General features: G+C 39.9%; 1 protein-coding gene and 1 long non-coding RNA gene across 6 annotated transcripts in view; both read left to right on the top strand.

Moving 5' to 3' along the window:
* CABCOCO1 (ciliary associated calcium binding coiled-coil 1) overlaps positions 1-24,006 on the top strand; it is a 53,794-nt gene that overhangs the window by 13,982 nt on the left and 15,806 nt on the right. For all 5 annotated transcript variants that reach the window (XM_081190956.1, XM_081190960.1, XM_081190958.1 and 2 more), the window contains exon 5: positions 5,467-5,539. In XM_081190956.1, the coding sequence (XP_081047082.1) occupies positions 5,467-5,539 (73 nt within the window). The remainder of the gene's footprint in view (positions 1-5,466; positions 5,540-24,006) is intronic.
* Positions 3,937-5,074, top strand: LOC308585389. Its single transcript, XR_014007361.1, has 2 exons — positions 3,937-4,015; positions 4,303-5,074. It is a non-coding gene; the product is annotated as an uncharacterized lncRNA (long non-coding RNA).

The raw sequence follows: 24,006 nt of genomic DNA, 5'->3' as shown, positions 1-24,006 counted from the left end.
GTTTAAGGATGACAAAGAAGAGGAGACAGGGACAAGGAGACAAGAGTGTATACAGTTTTACTTATTTCGTGCATTGGATTAGATGGAGATACCCAACCTTTGTAGTAGTAAACCTCCCTGAATGAACTCTGAGCTTCTGGGAGGTTCACAACTAAAGAGTAAAGATTGGGAACTCAGATAGTGGCATTAATTCTTATAGTACAAGCAGTGGCAGCATCAGATTTTTTTTTCTTTGGAAGAGGACAGAAGGGGCAAAGTATATTTCTAGGTGGGAGAGTGGTGTAATCTTAATCAGTTTCCTACTTTTTTGTTGTTACATTTTTGTTGTTACACTTTGTTCAGATTATTACATTTTTGATTCTTTGTTTTCTTTTATTGTTACATTTGCACTTTTTGTTAAAAAAAATAACATATGTTAATCATCAGGTTGCTTTTTAAATTAATTGGCTTTTTAATTATATTTGCATGTATCTTAAATTAATATTTTCAGGTGTGGGGGTGGATGTCCCTTTTTATTTTTTACTTAACTGCCCACTTGCGGTTGCAGTCCTCTTTTGTGAAATCAAATGTCATTAACAGTTTCAATTAACAAAGTGTTCCGTTTCTCCCAAGAAGCATCTATTCAGAGGTATACAGTGGTGCCTCACAAGACGAAATTAATTCGTTCCGCGAGTTTTGTCGTCTTGCGATTTTTTTCGTCTTGCGAAGCACGGTGTCGGGAAAGTTTTGGAAAAGCTTCAAAAATCACCAAAGTCTTTAAAAACCTCAAAAAAGGCTACCACACCGCGTTCTATGAGTTGCTCCTCGAAGTCAAGTCGCAACTGTATTAACAGTGTTAAGAAAAAGGAAACAAACTTGCAAGACGTTTCCGTCTTGCGAAGCAAGCCCATAGGGAAAATCATCTTGCGAAGCAGCTCAAAAAACAAAAAACCCTTTCGTCTAGCGAGTTTTTTGTCTTGCGAGGCATTCGTATTGCGAGGTACCACTGCATTAGCATTGGTGCAGGGCAACTAACGCAAATACAAAAATAAATGTCTGGCTGGATCACAACTGTAATAGTCCCGCTCTATTCCGCCTCAGTCAAACTGCAACTAGAGTACTGTGTCTGGTTCTGGGCACCACTAAAAAGGATATTGACAAACTGGAATGTGTGCAGAGGAGGGCAACCAAGATGATACAGGATCTGGAAAGCAAATTTTATGAGGAATGGTTGATGAAATTATGTTTAGCCTGGTAAAGAGGAGACTGAGAGGGAACTACAATAGCCATCTTCAAATCTCTAAAGGGCTGTCACATGTAGGATGGAGCAACCTTGTTTTCTCCTGCTAGGACCCAAACCAATGACTTCAAGTTACGAGAAAGTAGATTCTGGCTAAATATCAGGATGAACCTTTTGATAGTAAGAGTTGTTCAACAATGGAACAGTGGCAGTGAGAGCCAGTGTGGTGTAGTGGTTAAGAGCGGTAGACTCGACTCGTAATCTGGGGAACCGGGTTCACTTCCCCGCTCCTCCACATGCAGCTGCTGGGTGACCTTGGACTAGTCACACTTCTTTGAAGTCTCTCAGCTCCCCTCACCTCACAGAGGGTTTGTTGTGGGGGAGGAAGGGAAAGGAGAACGTTAGCTGCTTTGAGACTCCTTCGGGTAGTGATAAAGCGGGATATCAAATCCAAACTCTTCTCTTCTTCTTCCCATGGTGGTGAACTCTCCTTCCTTGGAGGTTTTTAAGCAGAGGTTGGGTGGCCATCTGTCATGTTAAGATTCCTGCATTGCAGGGGGGTTGGACTAGATGATCCCTTGGGTCCCTTCCAACTCAACAGTTCTGTCATTCTCTGAAAGACAAATGCTCCCAGGAACGTCACATGCAAAGGCAACAACCTCTCCCAGGTATTTGGAGGTATGCTGCTTTTGAGCATGAAGCTTCCAATCAGCTGCCACATTTTATTTATATATAGGCCACCTTTCGCAGTTTCCTTCACACAAAGTGGCTCACAACCTGTTAAAGCACAATTTATGACATATTACAAGCCATAAAAAAATGGAAACATAACATGAAACATAATCACACATTGCCACAACAATACTGGCAAAATAAATGTGTTTGATGTAAACGGACATCGAAACTAGCAATTTGAAAAACAAACCAACAGAACATAAACGCCTAACATAAATATCAGGGTGAAAGCTGTCTGGAATTGTAAAAGAACAATGAAACGGGGAACTGCGTACAACAGCAGACTTGATAGATGCATTTTTCCAGTCAGGAAAACTGGTCAAGAGCTAATACCTGAGGGAGAAAAGGGGTGGACCATTCACACCAGCTCTCTCACTTTGCATCCTTCCATTTGCTGCTTGCTTGCTGGCCAAACTGCAGGAAAATTATCCCATATTCAAACAGTAGAATGTATCGTTTGATGTAATAAACCAGAAATGAAAGCTGAGGGAAGGCGGGGGGGGGGGGATTGAAAAATGAATGTTTAGTATCGATATTGGAAATGTAAAATCAATTTTAAAAAAACACAAACTGCAGGCCAGTCCCTGATCTGGCTTGGGACTAGATGTCTCTTGAAAGACAGCATGCCTTCCTTCACTAGAAGTTGCATCTGGATCACCAGGGCAGTGGAGTAACACCAGTTCTGGGCCTGACATGGATGCTTTACTGGAGATTCCTGTAGTGCAGGGGGTTGGACTAGATGACCCTCTGCCCCCTTCCAACTCTACAATTCTGTGATTCTATTCCACCTCTGCAGCTCTATCAGTAAGGTGGCTATGACCTGTTTTAACTTTCCTGTTCCTTCTCATTGCATTTGTGCTCAGAAAGGTTAAAACAGGTCATATCCACCTTACTGTTAGAGCTGCAGAAGTGGCATAGAATCACAGAATTCCTGGTCTGGGGTCCATCATTTTAATTTCCTATAGTGGCCTGGCCTGCTTCTGCATTGGGGTAATAATGTGCTGTTAGAATGGAGTCCCTAATGCTGAACAGAATGTCAGAAATGAGTTTAAGGTCAACATTGGGTTCTGCCAGGACACTTAAGTCATCAACAGCTGCCAGGGATGCTGGATGCAAAGGCTGTACTTCTGTATATATTTTCAGTGATGGAACTAAGGTATTTTTCCTTCCTCAAAATGAGTATTTGGTGCTTCAGCTCTTAAAACCTTTTTTTCCCCCTGGAGGAAGCTTTGTTATAAACATCTGAGAACTGTAATAAAAACAAGGAGAAATGCCTGAATATAGAGGCACAATCCACACAGAAGCTCTGATGATGCCTTCACGTCTACTAAAAGATGACAGTGTTTCCTCCCCCCCCCCTTTTTTTCATCTTGTCTCCGGAGGCAGGCAAGCAAGCATCAACATATCTCTTGACATTTTCTTTCAGGAAACAGTTAAGCTGGGGAAATATGTTGGCATTAATCACTTTCAGATCCTTGCAAGGTGTCATAAAAAGCCCTACCCTGTAACTTCATTCACATGTGTAATCATTTGTCTTGTCGTGCCAAAAGTCTAACCATCAGTAACGGCAGAAAGGAATGCCAAGTGTATTCCATTGTGTCCCGTAAAAAAAGAAAGGAAAGGAAATTTTGTACTGTTTTGGAGGAGAAATATCTATGTTGTCCAAGCTACATAATTTGATAGAAATGTGGCTCAATGAAGCTCCTTGAGAACCAGGACAGTAATAATTTTGGCCTACGCATACGCATTCCCCTCGCCTTCCTGAATCCAAAAGGGTGTATTCAGTTACACAAATGAGCATGTCTTCGGTCTGAGAGACATGGCCAAGGTATAAAGTATTTCTGTAGCGGTGATTTTCAAAAAACAAAAAACTAGGACCAGGAGTTCATGAGGGGTTTTAATATATAGACATGGAAGTTCTTGTTATAATAATAAATAAAACTTAATAAAAAATAAAGCAATTCTATCCTACCTTTGCTCCAAGGAGATCAAGGTTGTGTTCATGGCTGAACCATGTGTATGTGTGTATATATATAACATCACAACATTCCTATGAGAAAGGTTGTTTTCTGCTGCTCCAGAGAAGCGGACATGGAGCAACGGATCCAAATTACAAGAAAGAAGATTCCACCTAAACATTAGGAAGAACGTCCTGACAGTAAGAGCTGTTCGACAGTGGAATTTGCTGCCAAGGAGTGTGGTGGAGTCTCCTTCTTTGGAGGTCTTTAAGCAGAGGCTTGACAACTATATGTCAGGAGTGCTCTGATGGTGTTTCCTGCTTGGCAGGGGGTTGGACTCGATGGCCCTTGTGGTCTCTTCCAACTCTATGATTCTATATTCTAAGATAGATTAGTGCTCATAGATGGTGATTGGTGCAATGACACCCAATGAACTTTCATGGCTGGGTGGGGATTTGAACTGGAGTCCCCAGTCCTAGCCTATCCACTGCATCCCCCTGGCTCTGTGATGTTCACAAAGGGCTTCTGTTTCTTTAGAACTCTGCTGTACGTTCCATTCTCTGACTTAGAAGGCTATTTCTAACTACACTGCAGTGTCCCTGATGCCCGCTATTGATAAGTTTGCCCATCAAACTTTTCTTTAAGTCGTGCTTAAGGAAAAGCATTCATAGGTGCCGTTGTGTTATATCATCCAGAGAGAGCAGTGATAAGGATTGCAGAAACGCACTGTGACTGCTGCTGACTGCATGGCTTCCATCAGTACGTCCAAGTGAGTCTTCTGGCCATGTATCTGCTGCAACTATTTTCACACTCTCTGATGTCATAATGTTTTCATGTTGCTGTGGTCATGAGTCACCTTTTCTTAGCATTGTGATCTCACCAGAATAAGTCCCCTACCCACAAACAGATGGGCTATAATAGAAAAAGACAATTTGTACCACTTGATCACCGAGAAAAACAGCAAGGACTAAAAAAAATTTAGTGTTTCAAGGCGAGGTATGTCTCTCAGCATCAGAATTAATTTAAAATAACACTTGTGCTAACATTCCAAATTTCAGTATATTGGTCCACATTGGAGACTATGACCTCTGATACATTCTTTGATCTCCTTGTTAGGTTTGTATAGAAGAATCTATCTAAATAAAGTTGGAAATATGTCCTATCTTGGGTTCTGATATTCACTGTTGTTGTTGTTGTTTTGTTGTTGTTTTACTTACGGAAGTGACCCAGAGCAACATACAATACAGCATATACACTAAAGCCAATTACAAAAACCATAAGAAATCTATTTTTTTAAAACCCACACACATCTATACAAATCAAAGACAGAACCTGCCCCACAAAAATTTTGTAAATCAGGAATATGGTGGGACAATGGAAAAGTAAGAAAAAACCCCAGATATACTTCCCAAAAATCTAGGTAGAAGAGTACAGTCTTGTTATGGCAATGTTTTCCTTGTGAATCAAAATGGCCCTAGTTTCCTCCCAAAATATTTTTTCTAAATGGATTCCCTACCCCCTGCATAATGAAGTGTCAATGTTCTTGTCTTCCAGCATATTCCAGCATTATACACTATATAAATTTCTTTTCTACACTCCCAGGGAAGAAATTGTGTTGGGAGATGAGGTAAGTAATTTGTATGACTGGAACTGATTAAGTGGAATGTTTTAATGCATGTTCGCTGGCATCTGTTTTCTATAGCTCAAAGCAACTTTGTGTCACAATAGCTCAAGTGTTAACAGCATAGAATTGCAGATGAAAGAATAAAAGAGAAATGCAGTAATGCCTGTCTCCTCAGAAATTTGAAATTTAGAAGACTAAATATGCCATTGTTGGCTAGACTTCTTGCTGTCTTGTCAATAATATCTTCATTGACATCATTTATAAGGGAGATGTATGGAATTTTAGATACAGCTTATGGCTGAGGGCTGGTCTGTAGAGGCTTAAAGCTAATGTGTATGTGACTGTTTTCATTGATAAATCAGCATGTGGAAGAGGTTCAATAATAATAGTGGTTAATTTCTAATTCCTCACTATTCCTGATGTGCCACTCTTCCATATCCCTTTCAGTTACCCACATCTGTTCACTTCAGCAGTTTGATCACTGCCTTAGTGTGGTTAGTCACGAAACTGACCACAATCCAAATGGGAAAGTAGAATTTGCACAGCTTGCCTTTTCTGCCACAGGTGCTCCCACTGCTGAGGAGGCAATCCATTTCTTAAGAGCAGCTAATATCTTTGGCAGTGGGAACTGATATGACAGAAATTGCAGATAGAGCTCCAACTGCATACATGGGTCTGTCCTGTTCACATATCACACCTTTGGACCGCACTTCTATTTTTAAATGATAAAGCTGCATATACTTTAAATATGTGAAACACATGATCCCCCCCCCCTGAGACTTTTAAAATGATCTCTTCCTAAAAATTATGGCTTGAACTATTTTTTTAGCCAATGAGAAGGCAGCTTTAAAGGGAGCAAGCAAATAATAAATGTCACTACTACCCTGCTGAGTGCTAACCATCATAATTCAGCTTGTCTAACGAGAAAAAAAAAAAGCCATTGCAAAAGAAAACTGTCAGACTATGAATGTCAACCTCTTTCGAGAAGGTATAACTTGGCATTTAGCTAGCAACAGGTAGCATTTGTCCAGTAACAGTCAAGTCTCTTTAATGGTTTACCAGGGAATGCCTTATAGAAATAATTTTACATTGAAATAAATCCAGTGGGGGTTTTTTTTTGCGGGCGGGGACCCTAAATCCAATCTGGACAGTGTCTCTTATCTGGCTAATTTTACTAGAGAGCAACTAGGGCTTTGAGGGGAATACCTGCCATATCAGGCAGAAAATCCTCCAGGATCCTCAGGAATCCATCAGATTCCATTAACCTCTATGGCAAACCATTTCAGTAGCTTCAACACCCATGGTTAAAGTCACTAAAATACTTATCCTCAGCTGGAAATTATCTGAGCTGCACAAGACAATATAGCCTCCACTTCAAATTGCCAACATCCTGTACAGTTGAGAAAAGCACCTTCAAGAACATGTTCTAGTACATGTACTCAGCTGATAGCATGTTATGGTAGTGGTGAAGTCATGAGCTCTCACTCCACCCCATAAACAAGGTGGCCCAAGCATGAATTTTGTAGTCCCCAGAACCAGCATTCTGGGAGTCTACAGCATCAAATCCAAGATGACCTTCATTAGATCAGTCAGGACAGTGGGGTGGCAGAATTCCCAGTTTCTGTCCCAAGTGCTCAACACAAGGCACAAATACTCTGGATTAGTACAGTTGTACCTCGGAAGTCGAACGTTACATAACTTAAGTAAAGTGGTATCTCGGGTTAAGTACTTAATTTGTTCCGGAGGTCTGTTCTTAACCTGAAACTGTTCTTAACCTGAAGCACCACTTTAGCCTATGGGGCCTCCCGCTGCTGCCAGGCCACCAGAGCATGATTTCTGTTCTCATTCTGAAGCAAAGTTCTTAACCCGAGGTACTATTACTGGGTTAGCGGAATCTGTAACCTGAAGTGTATGTAACCCGAGGTACCACTGTAATTATGTGACACATGCAACTGACATTCATTTCCATGCAAATGAAACTTCTAAACAATGTAAAGAAAGTCATTAATGACATTTCATTTATGGGCTTAAAACAACAATAGCATTGTGAATGAACACCAGTCATAGTAATTTGACTGATTTCCATTCTGGACCACAGACAAACACGCCAACTGCAGCAGTTTCCACTTCTGTTTCCATTTTCACTGGAATTCTCTGACACCCCAGTCTCCCAGTGCCTTACAATCTTTTAAGCAGCTGTAATTTAACATCCCTACTGATATTTTTTGTCTCTGGACCAAATTCTAGTTCTTGGAGAGGGGGGACTGACATTTGACAATCTCAAAAAAATTGTTGGGGCAGGTTGACTGCAGGAACAAAATGGTTCATCTTCATATTTTCTGGGACATTTTAAGCATGTAAATACAGAAGACCTCTGGGGATCCAAAGAGCCCATGGATTGTAAATGTAGGCCGTAGTTCTAATCACACAGTGGGACTTACTTCTGAGTAAACATGCTTAAGATTGCACTGCACACTGAGAATAACGTTTCCGCATCTACCCCAGGAAATGGTTGCTTCGAGCCTTGGCATTCATTTCTGTCTCAGGTACAGAATTTGTTTATTTAATATAACATTGGCTTAGCCTACTTATTCACAGAGCACAAATGGAGGAATGCTGAATGCAGAAATTCAGCAAAGCAATTTCCATTAACATATGTCAGATCTCATAACAAATGTTTACATTGCTAAGACATTAATTGCATAGAAGCTTTTATTTTCTGTTTGGGGGGGGGGCTCAGCTAATTTATTTTACTTAGGGTGATGTATTACTGGAGTTTTGGGAACATTTACAAATGCAGCCTTGATGGTTACATGTTCATGCTGTTCTTGAATGGAACAAGCCTTTAAAAAAATTGGAATGGTGTTTGCTTTGAAACGTTTCCTAATAAAAAATAATGTGGTTGGTAAATGTAGTTTTATCCCTTCTTGCTTCAATCAGTGTGATGGAATAATCAACCTTTTACGACCCAGCTGACTGGATTTCTGAAGGAATTTCATACCTTGGACACAGTCCACAGAAACCTCTGTGCACAAGTTCCAATGATATGAGTTTATTTTCAAACTCTCAAGAGCAGAAAAAGTTTCCAGAGCATTCTGCCCAGGGCTTAGAGATGTCATAGAGTCAGATTGCAAGGGGTGTGTGTAATTTTTTATATATAATATTACATGTGCTCTGTCATTAAATTTATAGTCACTCGATATCATACGCTGGAGTTACCTTCGCAAAATAGTAACTATTTACATTAACTTATTTCTGTCTTGAGTATAACCATACTTGGACTCTCTCCAACCCTGATTTTATTTCATTTGGAATATATTACTTGTTCATGTGAATTTGTTACAGGAAAAGTTGTCCGTTCCCCCCGTCCCCCAGATTGGCTGATTAGAAAGCCTTACTTAAAAGGAGTTAGTCTGAAAAATTAGAAGCTGAAGCTGGGTTGTCGTGGGTATTATCAGTGTGTTGCTTTCAACAAGTCTTCATCTGGTACTTTTTTCTTGTGCAAGAACTCTTCATTAATTTTTTTAATCCCAATGTATGAACTGAGATCTTCTGAACTGGGTTGTTGACTGATGTGCCTAGCATGCAGCTGGAAATATGCATACTTAACATTGTTCGGACGAGCAGAAACAATTTGGTTAGGTTGTGTTTAGTTGGGAAGTAAATGAAAGTTGGAGTGTGATGATAAACACCTCCCAGGGAACACCCACGTAATAAGCTACCTGCCCCCAAAATATTCTAACTGGTTTCCACACCAGCAAAGACTATGGAAATATAATGGTTCGTTTTTACTTAAATGATTATATGTGATAAGAGTAAACCCTGATTTAATGTAAAAACAAATACATTTTGACATTTTGATGATGAGATTATCTGCAGGGTACAAAAAAAAGCTTGTGTACATGAGCTGTGCTAATTCTACAATAAAGCCACATCTTGGGATCACCCTAATTTCACCCCCCCCCCAAAAAAAACTTCTGATATACACACATTGTTCTGTATTAATATTCACAACATTTATGAAATATTCACTTCAGCATATACATTATCTTTACAAACTAGAAAATACATTTTTTATCTTTATATATCAGAAATCTCTGCATTGTTCTCATAACAAAGTCTCACTTCTAAGCTATATTTACCTACAGCTGTGGGTGATTCCAGAGTAAGCTAGCTGGTATTGTGCTATCCAATTACGTGCAAGTCAATGGGCATTTCCCCATATTAGCTGAAAATTATTGTACCAGCAATGAGTTATATTTAATGTGAAAATAGAGGTCATACCCACTGAATAACTACAGCTGGGAAATGAGTGTGTGTTACTATTTAAATTGCTACCATATGGCTAGCCCTGTAATATACATCTGTATATTTATGAAACTCTACCTAAGGAATTATTTATATTTCAATAAAAAAGATAAGATATATACAATGAGAACACAGACTATTAATATGAGCTCGCTCTTTGAAACGAAAGAAATATTCAGAGTTAAATATTTGTGGTTTGTTAATCCGGGTACATTTGGCATAGGGTTTGGACTGACTGAATAATCAAAACATAAGACAATGGAAACATTTAGCAATGCTAAGAGAAGGAGTGGCATGTAGAAACCCATGAGTTTCAAACCCGCTTTGAGCATACTCTTAAATCTCAGAGCAGAAACCCTCATCCATGTTTGTCTTCTAATTAAAGAAATGAATTTTATAGAAAGGTCAGTGAGTTCAGAATTTGAGCTGACTTTTCCTGTGTTTGTAGTTGACACAGTCTGGGAGAGAAACAAGAGACCATAATATTGCCAGTGTCCTAGTTTTGAACTGCCCATCCTGAAGCAGAAAGGATGCTAATAACACTGTGCTATTTTGTCTCCACCTCTGCTCACCAAGGGCAAGATGGTTTGAGCATATAATGCCAATCCTAGCCCGACTCCACTGACGGTTTCTGAGCCCAATTCAAAGTGCTGGTTTTGACCTATTAAGCCTTAAATGGCTCAGGTCTGTAACACCTCAAGGACTGCGTCTTCCCATATGAACTGACTCAGACCCTGTGATAGACATCTGAGGCCCTTATTCATGTACTTCCTCCACGAGAGGTCTGGAAGCTGGCAACACGAGAACGGGCCTTTTCTGTGGTAGCTCCACCTTTGTGGAATGCTCTCCCCAGGGAGGCTCGCCTGGTACCTTTGTTGCATATCTTTAGGTGTGAGGCAAATGCATTCCTCTTCTCCCAGGATTTCAGCTAATTAAACAATCTATGAACTTTTAAATTGGGGGGTATTGTTTTTGTTTGTTGAAGGGTTGTGTAGAAATTGAATAAATAATAATAAGTCATTATTGAGAGATGTGTCTGTCAAGGAGAATGGAGCATGTTGTAGTTAATTCAAGTAGTTTTAGGACACTAGAAGTATGGCAGTGGAGAGACCTGCAATCAAATGGGCTGGAGGACCACCAAGAGCTTTCCTTGCTCCTGATTTCTTTCCCAACTTGAATGATGTGGCCTCCACATCTGTCAGCTCCTCTGTCTTGGCCTTGCTGCTGGTGAACAAGAGGTTGACCAAAAAAGAAAGACTGCTTTCTTCCATGACTTGATTCTGGAGAAGCACACAGACTTGGCCTGCTCTACCAAAATTTGGCCAATACGTACTGATCAGCTGGATTTGTCACCCGAAAGCCATCTTGCATAAGTAATTGGGCAGTTGACACGGGGAAATTCTTCTGTATTGAGTCCCTTGGCTTTCTTAGCACATTTGGTACAGTGGACCATGCTTGAGGAAAGCTGAGCTACGGAACTCCTTGCAATATGGAGAACTCTGTGGCAAAGAATTTAGCAATTTTGAAAGGTGGATAAATTAGTAGAAAGGTGATATATGTAATTGCCAGCTGATTATGCCTCCATCTGCTGCCATTTTGTGACAGGCACCACCATTTTGTGACTGGTGGGCTTCTGTAATTTATAGCTCTCTCAGGTGAACTCTGAGTAGAAAGGAACCCTAAGGTAGGTAGAATGCTGCTGCTGTGCATTTTTAATTTAAAATAATGAATTTGATGGTGCAAGTATTGCTTTTGCACTTGTACATATTCTTCAGGTCTCCTCCTTTATACAAACGGGGGAAATGCAGGTGAAGAGTTCACTTGTCCAAAGTTCTTCAAATTCCTGTTTAACATTTTCACACAGTTTTCCTCACTGCATTATTCATGGTGTCCATTTATCATTGTAATTCTTCAGTGTTATTCATGCAGTTCCCTTAATGGTCCTTCATTTGTTCTAATAGAAACCACTTGTTAGCTTTTGAATCTCTACAGGATTTTGGATTCCTATTTCAAGCGTTTACATAGAGGAAAGACTAAATTAACCCATAATGATTGTTCTTCAAAGAGAATATTTAATGGAATTATTCTTTCACCTGCCTCTGTTATTGGAGATCTGTAGATGTGTGTACGTGCTCATTTAAATTTTGAGTACAGTCAAAATTGGTTTAAAAAGTGATATTGCATAAAGATTAAGTTGCTCTTCAGAAATTTCTTACCAGAGGGCACTAGAGTGCCCTCATGTGGGAGTTTCAGAAACATCTTTCCCATTGCTCTCTCTGGAAATGCTTTTCCGTCAAAGTGCCTGTCAGATAAATGCCTTGAGGATATTGTATTTGTTTAGAAATTTACTCTTTGGAAAAAGACAAAGCGTTCATTCCAGAGCAATGGGTCAGGAATCTTACTTTGCTTATAATTCTGTTTCTTAAAACTCTTCTATCTGGGTATTATAATTCTTCCTGAATCAGAAAATCATCCTCCTTTCAGAGATGCTCAGGATGAATTAATTGCACAGGGGGAACAATTAAAGGCATGCTTCAGTCTTATATCTGCTTTTCCTAGCTACTATTTAATACAACTCATGGCACTAAAGTGGCAAAAAGGACAGGTTAAATTTGACTTGGCATTCCAAACGAAGAATTTCTGCTGTTTGGGAATAATCCTCATTGGGACAGGTAACTAATAAAGGGAGTAATGATTGCATGATTAAAAATAATTTTTCAATAATAAAATAGGCTTGGAATTGTTTTGATTTCATTTATTAGACTCGCAGATCACTTTAATATAGTCTCAAAGACATTTACAGCCTATATATGTATACTGTGATAAAAACATATTATACTGTGTATAGTATGTGTACAGTAACTGTTTTAAAACACACACTAAAACCCAGATTGAGGAACTGTAGCAACAATGTATATAAGCCTGCCCCAGAAGGATACCATGGTCAACAGTATCAAAAACCAGAATGTTGTCAATTAATACAAACAGGGACACAGGTTATCCCTGACGCAGGTTATCTCACTACTGAAGCTGAGCATAAAGTCCTGTTGCCATGAATCTAGAAATACTGAAATGTTGATGTTGTAGAGGTGGTTAATGCTGTGGTTGTAGAGATTGTGAGGGAAAAGCCAACTAAAGTTGCTTGTGACACTGAAAACAATAGGATTCCAGTCAGTTATGGTCCACAAGCTTCACTGACTAATAATAATAATAATAAGGCATTGGTAAATTTTATTAATTTCAGCTTCAGGCAGTTTATATTAAGCAAGCTTATAAGCACTAAGGGAATAATCATGTTTGACAAATGCAACTTGAATTTTTTTTTTTTGAATATTTTAAATCTGAAGTGCAGTACAGTGGGAAATAGTATCATTGCCTGGAGTGATTTATGTTGTCGTATCTCCCCCCCTCCCCGGCCCTTCTTGCAAGATACAAAGCAAAATGCAATGAAGGTAATAAATGTCAAGGGCATTCAATAGAATCGTAGAGTTGGAAGGGTCATCTGGTCCGACAACCTGCAATGCAGGCATTTGAAACTGGACAGTCTGGACAGTCCGAGTGGGCTGGGCTTGGGAGAGGACTGAAGTGGAGCAGGCTTCACTCCAGTCCGTCCCCAGCCTATAAAGGGCTGGCTGCGCCAAACCTCTGGACCACAGTTGGCCAAAGAACAACCTGCCCTTCCCACCTTTTTTATGCTGTGGTTTTTATATACTAACCATCCTTCCTAGTGCATTGTGTTTCTTGACCTTGCTGTAGCTTAACAATGGTTGCCGTTTTCTGAGCTCTGTCCCAGCTTCTGCCAACCTAGCAGTTTGAAAGCATACGAGTGCAAGTAGATAAATAGGTACTGGGGGAAATTTCTGCCTGAAACCCTGGAAAGCTGCTGCCAGTCCGTGTTGGCAATACTGAGCTAGATGGGCCAGTGTGTCTGACTTGGTATATACCAGTTTCGCAGGAAGGTAAACGGCATTTCCGTGCGCTCTGGCTTCCATCAAGGTGTTCTGTTGCGCCAGAAGCGGCTTAGTCATGCTGGCCACATGACCCGGAAAGCTGTCTGCGGACAAACGCCGGCTCCCTCGGCCTGAAAAGCAAGATGTGTGCCGCAACCCCATAGTCGCCTTTGACTGAACTGAACTGTCCAGGGGTCCTTTACCTTTTACCTTTTTTTTTACCCCAGATGCAATGTTACCTTTTTTCATTGGGTTGTATGTCAGTACACCAAGAGGCATGATTCATGGAGAATGCAAATTCCGTCTAGGAAATCTGCTCCTTTGTAAAAGCTGGATAAAAGGGAGGAAGTAATCTGTGATTAAATTTGAGAAGAGAGTAGAATGTTTCAGTCTTAAGCATTTACATTGTTTCGCAGGGTAGAGTCCCTCACGAGGTCAAGAACAGAAGATGGAACTGAATTGTTTTGGTTGCTAGCTTCTGTCTGATAAAGGCAAGAGTGATGCCTTGAAAAACATTTCTAAAGGCGAAATGTAGGGATAAAAGTTATTTAGTAGCCTGTTAATGCCTGCTCTGCATATCAGCTCCTTTTCACAGAAAAGAGGATGGGGCATCAGCAATTTCACTTGTTCAAGTTTAACAAGAAGTTTAATCTCTCACAAAAAGAAAATGCTTTGTTAGGCTACATTCATTTGCTACATTTTGGATTCAGTATGAAAATACCGTTCAGAGGGTATGCTTTTATGTTTTCCCGGTGAATATTCATGAAGCGTACGTGTGAGTATTTTGGATTCTTCAATAAAGGGATTTCATTTAGAGGAAAGGGCTTCTGATCTTTAGAAACAAAATAAACTTGAGAAGATGTAATATTGGGATGGCAGCTGGGTTTCTCAGTTAACAGTACAATTATACATGTCTGAAATAAGACTCTTCGAGTTCAACAGGACTTACTCCCAGGTCAGTGGGTATAGGATTGCAGCCAATATTGTCACTGACTTGCAACTATTTCCAAAAATGACTGATTCAACAAAACGAGTGGTAGAATTATGTTGCTTGGGGAATTATGTTGTTTGGGGAATTGGTACAAGGGCACAGGATTTGGGGTCATCCATAAAATTATATTATGCATTGATTGATTGATTGATTGATTGATTATTTCCCCCTTGCTTAATATACTAAAAATATCTCTAAGCAGTGTACTGAAGCAACAATAGACAACTTACAGTATTACAAAAATGCACAGTTACATATAAAAACGTTACATCAATACAAAGTTACTAATATATATAAATCAATATCAATCCATTTGCCTTCTGACACACCCTCCCTCTTGTCCTCTGGGTCCAAACTCTCAGCTCACCCACAAAAGTCTCGCAACGAGAAGAGTTCCTGGAAACAGCGGACATCACTCTATTCTCTCAATCTAGATTTGTCTTTTATGGGCAGGCCCAAGGTGGAAGGTACTTCCACATACTTCCCACAGCTATGTCCCATTCAGCTGCAGTCTCCGCTCCCGGTTCCAGGTATAGCAGGTTTGTTGAGTTTCCCATGGGCTCCACAGGATGGGGAAAGGGCCACTGCTCTACCTGCTCCACTCGCAACTTTCTTCACACTCTGTCCTTTTCTCCTCCTCCAGATGCTTAGATGAGGGAGGTATCAAGATTGTGACAAAGTATTGGGTATTAGCTAAAGCTAAGCATAATATGACAAGGGGTTGGAGGTGCTGTTTAAAAGAGCTTCAGTGTATGATAACGTTTTATGGATGATCTCATTTCACTGTTAGGACCTCGTTTTGAATTTCTCCTATTTCGGTTGATTTCAAGGGGGTGGGGGTGGCGGACAGAAGACAGCTTGCTAGCTATGCTAAATGACTACAGATGCCAAGCAGGGTCATTTTGTGAACAGTTCGATCCCTTAAGCACTAATCTGTGAGCTGTCTGCAAAAATAGGAAACAATAGAATTGGTGAGTTTTAAATAACTTCCTGGTAAGGGATCTGTCCTGGAAATTTTCATTTTGAGTGTTTCCAAAGCCCCTTTTACAGTTTTGATGTCTTGTACAGAGAAAGATGTGAAAAAGAAGCTAAAAAATGTTATGTTCATGTTGAGCAGATTCCAACATTGCCAGTTTTTTCTCCCCCACTCCGCTGTTCAGTTTTGCTCAGCATCCGTCCTGAAGAATTGTTCTGGAGAAAATGGAAGTTTGCTCACTATTTTGTGACTCTTTTGTTTGTCCTAATAACAATGTTATCCTACAGTGGCTTTTGGATTTTTCCAAAGAGGAACCTAGGTAGCTGCATTGTGGAGCTAGACCATTGGTCCATCTAGTTCAATATTATCTGCACTGGCCTGCAGCTGCTCCCCCACGGTTTCAGTTAGACTGGACATTCCCAGCCTACCTACCTGGACCTGTGGGCGACTGAACCTTCTGTATGCAGAGCAGATGTTCCCCCACTTTGCAACAGTCCAAATGGATCAAAGCAGTTACCCGTGTCTCATAATTTTTGCTAAGGAACCACATTGCATGAGACTCAATAGACCTCACAGTGTAGCTCTAGTGGTATATCTGTAAAGGGGCAAGTCTCAGTCTGTATTGCAGTCCTTGGTGAGCAAAATAGAGACAAGAAACAGTAGTTGTGCTCATTGCTGTAACTACGGTTAACTTTTTTGCATAGTTCCTGTTTATTCTCACTGTGGCTTTAAGACTGTCCGCGTTTGACCTGTATTCAGGATGTGTGCTTGATCCTGTAGTGTTTACAGTGCAAAAAGTAACATGAGCCTCAATACTATGGTCCCAGTTTTGTGTAACTTCCTTCAAGTTGAGGTCAGGCAGGCCCCCTCCCTGTTGAATGTCTGGCACTTACTGAAGACTTGTTTTTATTCCAATAGGCAATTTTTAATTGAATTCTGATTTTGAGTTTTAACTCATTTTAGCCTTATTGTTTTGGGTGTTCTGTACACCACTTAGAGATGACTGTGGTATACAAATGGTATACAAAGTCATGAAATAACATTATTAACCGTGGAATGAAAACTAGCAACCATATGGCACAATAGTTCTCTACACTTTGGTAAAATATATTTCAAATAAGACGGCAGTAAAACTTTAGGTTGTCGGGAAAGGGATCATTTCAAAATATTATATACAATACTTTGCCAGTACTTCTTTGCTTCTGTGCACATCCACCAACAGTGAATGAAGTTTGCCTTCCCTATTCCCCATTTCCATCCTCTTATCATCAATCAAATCTTAATCGCATCCATGATTTTGCAGAATTCTCACAATGATACAGAACAAACTGCATAATTGTTCAGATTTGCCCAGATAGAATTCCCAAACTTCTTGTGGCAACTTTCTCCTCTACCCCCAACATTTTTTCCCATTCACAAACATCTTCAGCTTGTCTATTTTGCCTCTTATCACATAGCATTTGATAGATCTTAAGACGGCATAGTTCTCGGTTTTCTCCTATGTTTGTTTAAGTAGCAAAAAGAGAGTAAAACTATTCCTCATACAGCAAGCTTTGCTTTCCTTCACCAGCACCCTTTCGTGGAAGCAGGATAAGATGATGTAGCTAGCACCAAAACACTAAGAACAAGGACAAAACCACAGCAAGTCTCTTCGGAGCATTCTGCATTCTTACTTCTTCTAAGTTATTTCAACATCACTTATCCTTATTTAGAGAGAATTAAAATTAGCCCAAAGCTACACTTATCCATTATTATTTCTTCCACAAAAAAAGGATTCATAATTTATAGTAAATTAGCACAATTGCTGTTGGTACACATCAACTCTTATTTTTTCCCTGTTCTCACAGCTGAGCATCACACTGGGCTGTCACATTTTCCATAAAAGCAGCCTTTATGCGGTAGATCTGCTTCTGATTAAATCTGACATTTTGTTGGTGCACTAGCTGAGGTCATACTGCATGTATAACAATTGCAATTACACCAGAGTCCCCTTTAGCTGAACTTCTTACAAAGTAGTAAATGTCTTTTTCCAAGTACAACAAAGAATTGGATACGGAAACCCACTCTCATACTAAAAAAAAAATCAGTTACAGTGATTCATTTTTTTGTAGTAAATCAAAATAAATGTCTTATTTAAAAGAGATGGGGTTGGTGGGGCTTACTGCATGCGTGAATCATAGAGTTCTCATAGACATTCATGAGAAAACATTCATTATGTTCAATTTTTTCAGCAGCCACAACATTTCTTTTAAATGATATGTCTACAATTTGCTTTGAAGATGGACAGGGAAAACTTCAATTAAAAGCTTAACACAGATTGCAGAGATAACTTGCTACATGGTCTAGATCAGGGTTTCCCAAACTTAGGTCTCCAACTGGTTTTGGACTACAATTCCCATCATGCTGACCACTAGTCCTGCAAGCTAGGGAGAATGGGAGTTACAGTCTGAAAACAGCTGGAGACCTAAGTTTGGGAAACCCTAGTCTAGATTCTTCTTCAGTGCAGACGTTGTATCTGGGTCATTCCATGCCAAATCACCTGATTTTAATGCTCTACCGTGCTCTCACGTCTCAGATTTTGTTCAATTTTTTGTGTTTGTACATACCTATGAGATAACCTCAAATTAATTTTTAAAGATTTTTTTGGTCTCAGGAGATTTTTTTTTTAATTCTGATTTTCACGCGATTTAGGCTAATCCAATTTCTGCGTCAAGTTTAGGGAAAACCTCCTGTTCTGCATATTTTTCAACCAATTGGGCTTATTTGGGTCTCAAAATAAAGCTAGTTTTGGTCTCTTTCAAAATAAGGTATAAAAATGGCATTAAGTGCCGCAGAAAAGGGTCGCCGACCATTCAAAGTGAATTTTAGTCATTTTCTACCTTGGTAGGTTCGATACGCCATAGCGCGCAAGCCACAACTAACACATGTATCATACTTTTTTTTTTTTGTAGAATGGGCTAACCATGAACTGGTTGTGTTTTAAAAATAAGGGGTGTTTTTGATGGTTATAAAATATAAGTTTTATTAATTATTTAATAAAAATAAAATACGTCTTGGAACCTTTGTTCCTTTTATTGTGTAAAACACTTCTCCTAGACAGCTGTGTAGAGGAAAGGGATACTAAAGTTCAGTTCATGTATCCTCCTGGTCCTTCACCAATATATTTTGGGCCAACTAAGAATGACTCCTGGGTGCCCTGTGAAAATATAATCAAAGATGTTCCAGTTCCTTCATCATCAACTGTAAGCAAATTATGCTTCAAGTTGTGTTGAAGTGTCGACACTGGAGCCAGGAACACCCAACTCAGGATTAAAGCAGTGGAGGAAGACACCCCAACCCAACAGAAACTCCTCATGCCTGATGATTAAAAGGCACATCTACTGAGAGACCTGTCCTACTTTATCAGCTGAGCTATGTGAAGTAACTCCATCCCTGTAGGCTGTCCACAGTCCATAGCTGTTATGGAGGAAACCTCTTGGGTGATGAGTTCATCAGATCTGACTTTTAGGACTCTGCACCTAGGGCCTTGTGGGTCAGATTTGAGCTCTGAGGCATGTATGCTGTTCCCTGACTACACCAAACATCGATTCCTAGGCAGGCCCATTCTTACTCGCAAGACAGAATTCCTACATCCAAGTTTGCACATAAACTTCTTGAAAGTAGAGTAGGAGGTCTATAAGGAAAACTTATTGTGACGAGAAGAAAATAAAGACAATCTAGCATGTCACTCTTATAGTTGCTCAGGTTATTTAGTCCTGTGTTTGATAACGTCTGAGTGAAGCCTTGACAGCCTTGGTAGAAGGAAAAAGTGTTACACTTTTGTTCATGAAATTTAAGGTTAAAATGCCCATGTTTCAACTCATGGAACATTCCCAATGACCATAGGGATGCATCCTGGTCTCCAGTAACTTGGGGACAAAGTGTTCCCCATTCACAGTTTGCTGTGCGTTGTGTTCTGATGTGCTGAAATTGAAATAAATGCAAGCTTATGAAATCTGGTTAATACCCTTTATATTGAAGACTTGGCTCACACTTGCTTAAAGCCATCCTTTTAAAGTCCGTGTCATACGTAAAGTTGTTGTTGTTTTCCTAGAACACATATTTCAGTCAAGATGCTTGAGTTATTCCTCAATAGATATTCCCCAATTATTAGTATTTTAAAATTCCACTCAGCTTTTCTCCTAAATGCGATTGATCACTAGATGGAGACAAAACAATTTACCTTTACACATTAGAAGATTTACAGATGGTAATCAAATCCACCAGCTGCTGCCCACTTTTTTCTGGGCAGTTTGCCAGCTTTACTGGCAGCATGTTGACTTGGAAGCTGATAGTGTGGCTCAGTTTGATTGAGATCTTATGTGATGATTTTTATTATAAATTTTGGTTGTAATGTTACTGGGTTGGGTGGGTGTTTTTTTGGTTTTTAAAAAATCATAAAGTAGATCCAATATACGTATAATGGCCAAAGGGTGCTGCTGCTTTCCTGCAGGAAATGTCTAATTTTAAGATACCAGATTATACATGGAATGTCATCAATTGTTGGAGTCTGCTCTGACTTGCCCTGTTCTTATCAAGCTGGAATATTGAGGAAAAAATCAGTGGGAGAGGAAGGGTTGGGAGAGTCAATGGAAAAAGATTCTTAAAATCAGCAGCTCTGAGTAAATTAGAATATTGGTGGCTGAGTGGCTGTTCATTTTAAACATACATGCATTCAAGTGATGTGATGTTCCAGGAGTTAAGGGACAGGATAAGGCGTTACTTTGGTGTCTATAACTCATTTCCATGAGGAAGGAACTCATTTATCATCTTTAAATACAAAGCAGAGCAGGGGTTCTACTGGACATGATCTCAGGCATAGGGAGCTCTGCATCCAGTTTGGTTTACAACATACCGTACTTTTCCGTCTATAAAATGGAATATAAGATGTATAAGATGCCCCGCTATTTGGGGGGGGGGCTCAAATTTAAGAAAATGAGCCATGGGGGGGGTGGAATGCCGAACCAAATATCACTCACCCAACTGGCAAACGCTAACAATCGCAAGCAACACAAGCCAAATTGCGGAAGCGGCGGCCAATCCAAAGCAGCCCTTGATGCATCCTCTCATAACCCTCCCATTTGACAAAGCAGCCCTTGCAGCAGACACCATCCACCTACCCAATCGCTAGATCCTGCTTGCGGATGCAACCAATCACTCGTCCCCACTCTGCACTACCTATGCATAAGATGACCCCCATTTTTTACTTTATTTTGGAGTAAAAAACCCTCGTCTAATACACGGAAAAGTACGATAATTTATTGGCGGAGTATACCTATAGGTGTAAATAACACAGAAGATAATATTTGCATAATCAGATGGGCAAGTTTTTTTTCTTTAAGGAAAGCTTTCTGTCAGTAGAAGCATTTTTGTTGCTCATTTAGTTCTGCATGAACCACGTATAAGAGTGGGACCCATAAATTTTGCTCCTGTTAGGGAGATGCAGAGTGAAGCTCCCGTTTTATTGTTTGTATGGTGATGATGTGGCATGTACTGGGGTTGCATCCAATAAATCAGGCCAATGTAAAGTGGAAATTGCACAGCAAAGCACTTGCCAAGCGGATATTTTTGCATGTTCTCCTGCTCAGTTCTTGTACCTTCTTTGCTGTCCCTTCCTTGCTGGCTCTTTCTTCCATATTCAGTGTTGCCCCTGCTTACAGGTTCACAATTGCTGATTGATGGTTGGGCAATTCCCGATGTCCTTGGAGAGCAATGCTTGCCCAGATCCATTTCAGTGCAATTTCAGATCTGTGTTTGACACCCAAACCATTTTAATTTATTTTGTCTGTCTCACAATTTTTAAATGCACAATCCCTTAGATACAAGTCCCATTGAAATGTTGGATTATTTCAGTGTGAAAATGATTAGGGTTAGACCCTGTGCTAACTACTTCTTCATCTCACCATATCTCCTTTTCTTCACACTTGTGGCCTTGATGGGTTGGCATACCTGAGCAGTCTAGCTGTAGCTGTAACTAGCCTCATGCAACTTCCGGTTGTCTCACCAAGAGAACACAGTAACTATTTTTGTTGGGCTAGCACACAGCACTCTATTCATGATCTTTATCCAGTTCATATAGTCCTCAATAGTAGGACTGGTTTCCTGAATTACATATTTTTTTGAAGGACAAGTGAGACTGGCAACAAAATGTTAAATGTGTGGAACATCCCTGTTTAGGATCCAACCAACCAGCCATTCCGTTTTCCTTGGAGATCCAATTCCCATCCCATTCACCTGCTTTTTTGTCTCCCTGCCCTCCTGGTCAGATTTGGCTACTGAGCATGCTTAGTCCTCACTGGATTATGTTTGAAGTTTTTTCTTCCTTAGGGTTTCCCCCCAGAGCTGTGTTTTTTTCTGGTCCTTCTGAAAAACCTAGGTTGCTGTCAAGCCTCCCTCTTCAGCCTGGATGGTACCATTTGGCTACATAAGAATCAGCAAGCACTTGAAGAATAACCTCTCTTTCTTTCTTTCATTCAGACATCCATATGAATGTAAAATCTCTTTAAAAAAATTAAAATCACAACTCCTGCCTTAATATCATCCATGGTGTTGGTCAACATAAATCTTAAATCCTTATCCTATTTGCTATGGAGGTGAAACTTGAAACATTGAGACTCCTAACAAGCCTGCAGAGATTAGTCCGAATTATGTGGAACATTTGGCTCCAAACAGAATGTCAAAAAGAAAAATCTTTCAGCTGATGTTCCCTCCGGAAGAATGGAAAAAGAGTCACAAAGCAGAGAAGGTTGAACACAAGCATTCAAACGCTCTGTTTCCTCACCCATTCCCAATTGCATCTGAAGCTTCATACTGTTTTTCTGCAGCACAGAACCTTTTCTCATGAATCTCAGCTTGAGGTTAAACCCTTCATGATTATGGGGATCTTGTTTAAACAAATGTCATCTCTCACGCTTTTAAGAAATGGAAATTAAATTACAGATGGCGAGGGATAAGGAGTAAAATGGCTGTGTTATGTAACAATTCACTTCAGGGGGAAACTATTTGGTTGAAGATGGTTATTGTTTCTTCCCACTCTTAGTTAAACACATTTTAAACACCCTGATTTAATAACATGATTTGCTGGCAGTTTTCAAAGCAAGTCACAGCAGAAACTATTTCAAGCCCAACAACGCTTGGAAATAACACTTTCCGATGCTGTCTAAGGCCTAATAAAAACAACACTTCTGGCTTCTGAATATATCACAGTTCCCATTTCCCCAGTTTTGCAGCTTCTGTGGCTTGCCTGGTCTGGGGAGTTAGTTTGATAAGTTTTCTGTTGTCCTGCCTTGTTTAGCACCCATTTAACTGAATTTCATCCAACTCACATGTTGGTCTTGTTTGATCTAAAATTGTTTATAATAGAACACACAGCTGGTTTGATTCATGTGTTACACTGGAGGCCACTAGTTCCTTGAGAAAAGTGGTTCATTTTAGATCTTCAACTGTGATACGGCGCTAAGGCTTTCAAACATTTTGTTAGCGAGCTGGCTGGTTTTTAGAAAGAACCCCCACCCGGCCCCAGATGAGCTTATATTTCCCTTACTGTGTTTTTACAAACACAAGTAACACATAATTGGTATAACAATGCAATGTGAATTTATGCCGTATTGCAGTAATTTTACCCTGGAGTTTATGGTTGCCAGATTCCCCCAGTGCTTTCACATTCATTGATGAATCGGGGTTGAGGCCATTGTGGTTTCTCCTGCCTGCCTTCCCCTTACCTGCTGTAATGAACAGGATTGCACATAACTTCTGACCAAGAATCTTGGGAACTGTAGTTTTCCCTACAGTTCCCAACACCCTTAACAGATTACAGTTCGCAGGATTATTTAGTGGAAGTAATGTGCTTTAAATGGATGGTGTGTATGTAGCTTCTACCTTCCAATGTTGTGTCCCTTGACTATTCCTGCTCTTGGTTTGAGGCACATTAAAATCTTCTAAAATATGGGTGAATAAATGGAGAATCCTGCCTGAATGCACAGCTTAGAGTATATTTAATTTACCTTTACTGTATTGATTTTTATTCTTTGGTAGTGGGGGTTCCCTTGACCTTTAAACCACACCACAGAAAATGTACAGTTTTTCAGCCTAGGCCTAGCCATGTTTATTCAGAAGTAAGTCCCATTTATTTCATTATCTTAATTCATTGGACCACAGAGATGTTCAGAGCCCTGTCAGCCTTATGATCCTATGATTATGTTTTTTG

Source organism: Podarcis bocagei (genome assembly GCF_964188305.1).
Source record: "Podarcis bocagei genome assembly, chromosome: 4".
NCBI classification, from domain to species: Eukaryota; Metazoa; Chordata; class Lepidosauria; order Squamata; family Lacertidae; genus Podarcis; species Podarcis bocagei.
This window is presented reverse-complemented; position numbering and strand designations above follow the sequence as displayed.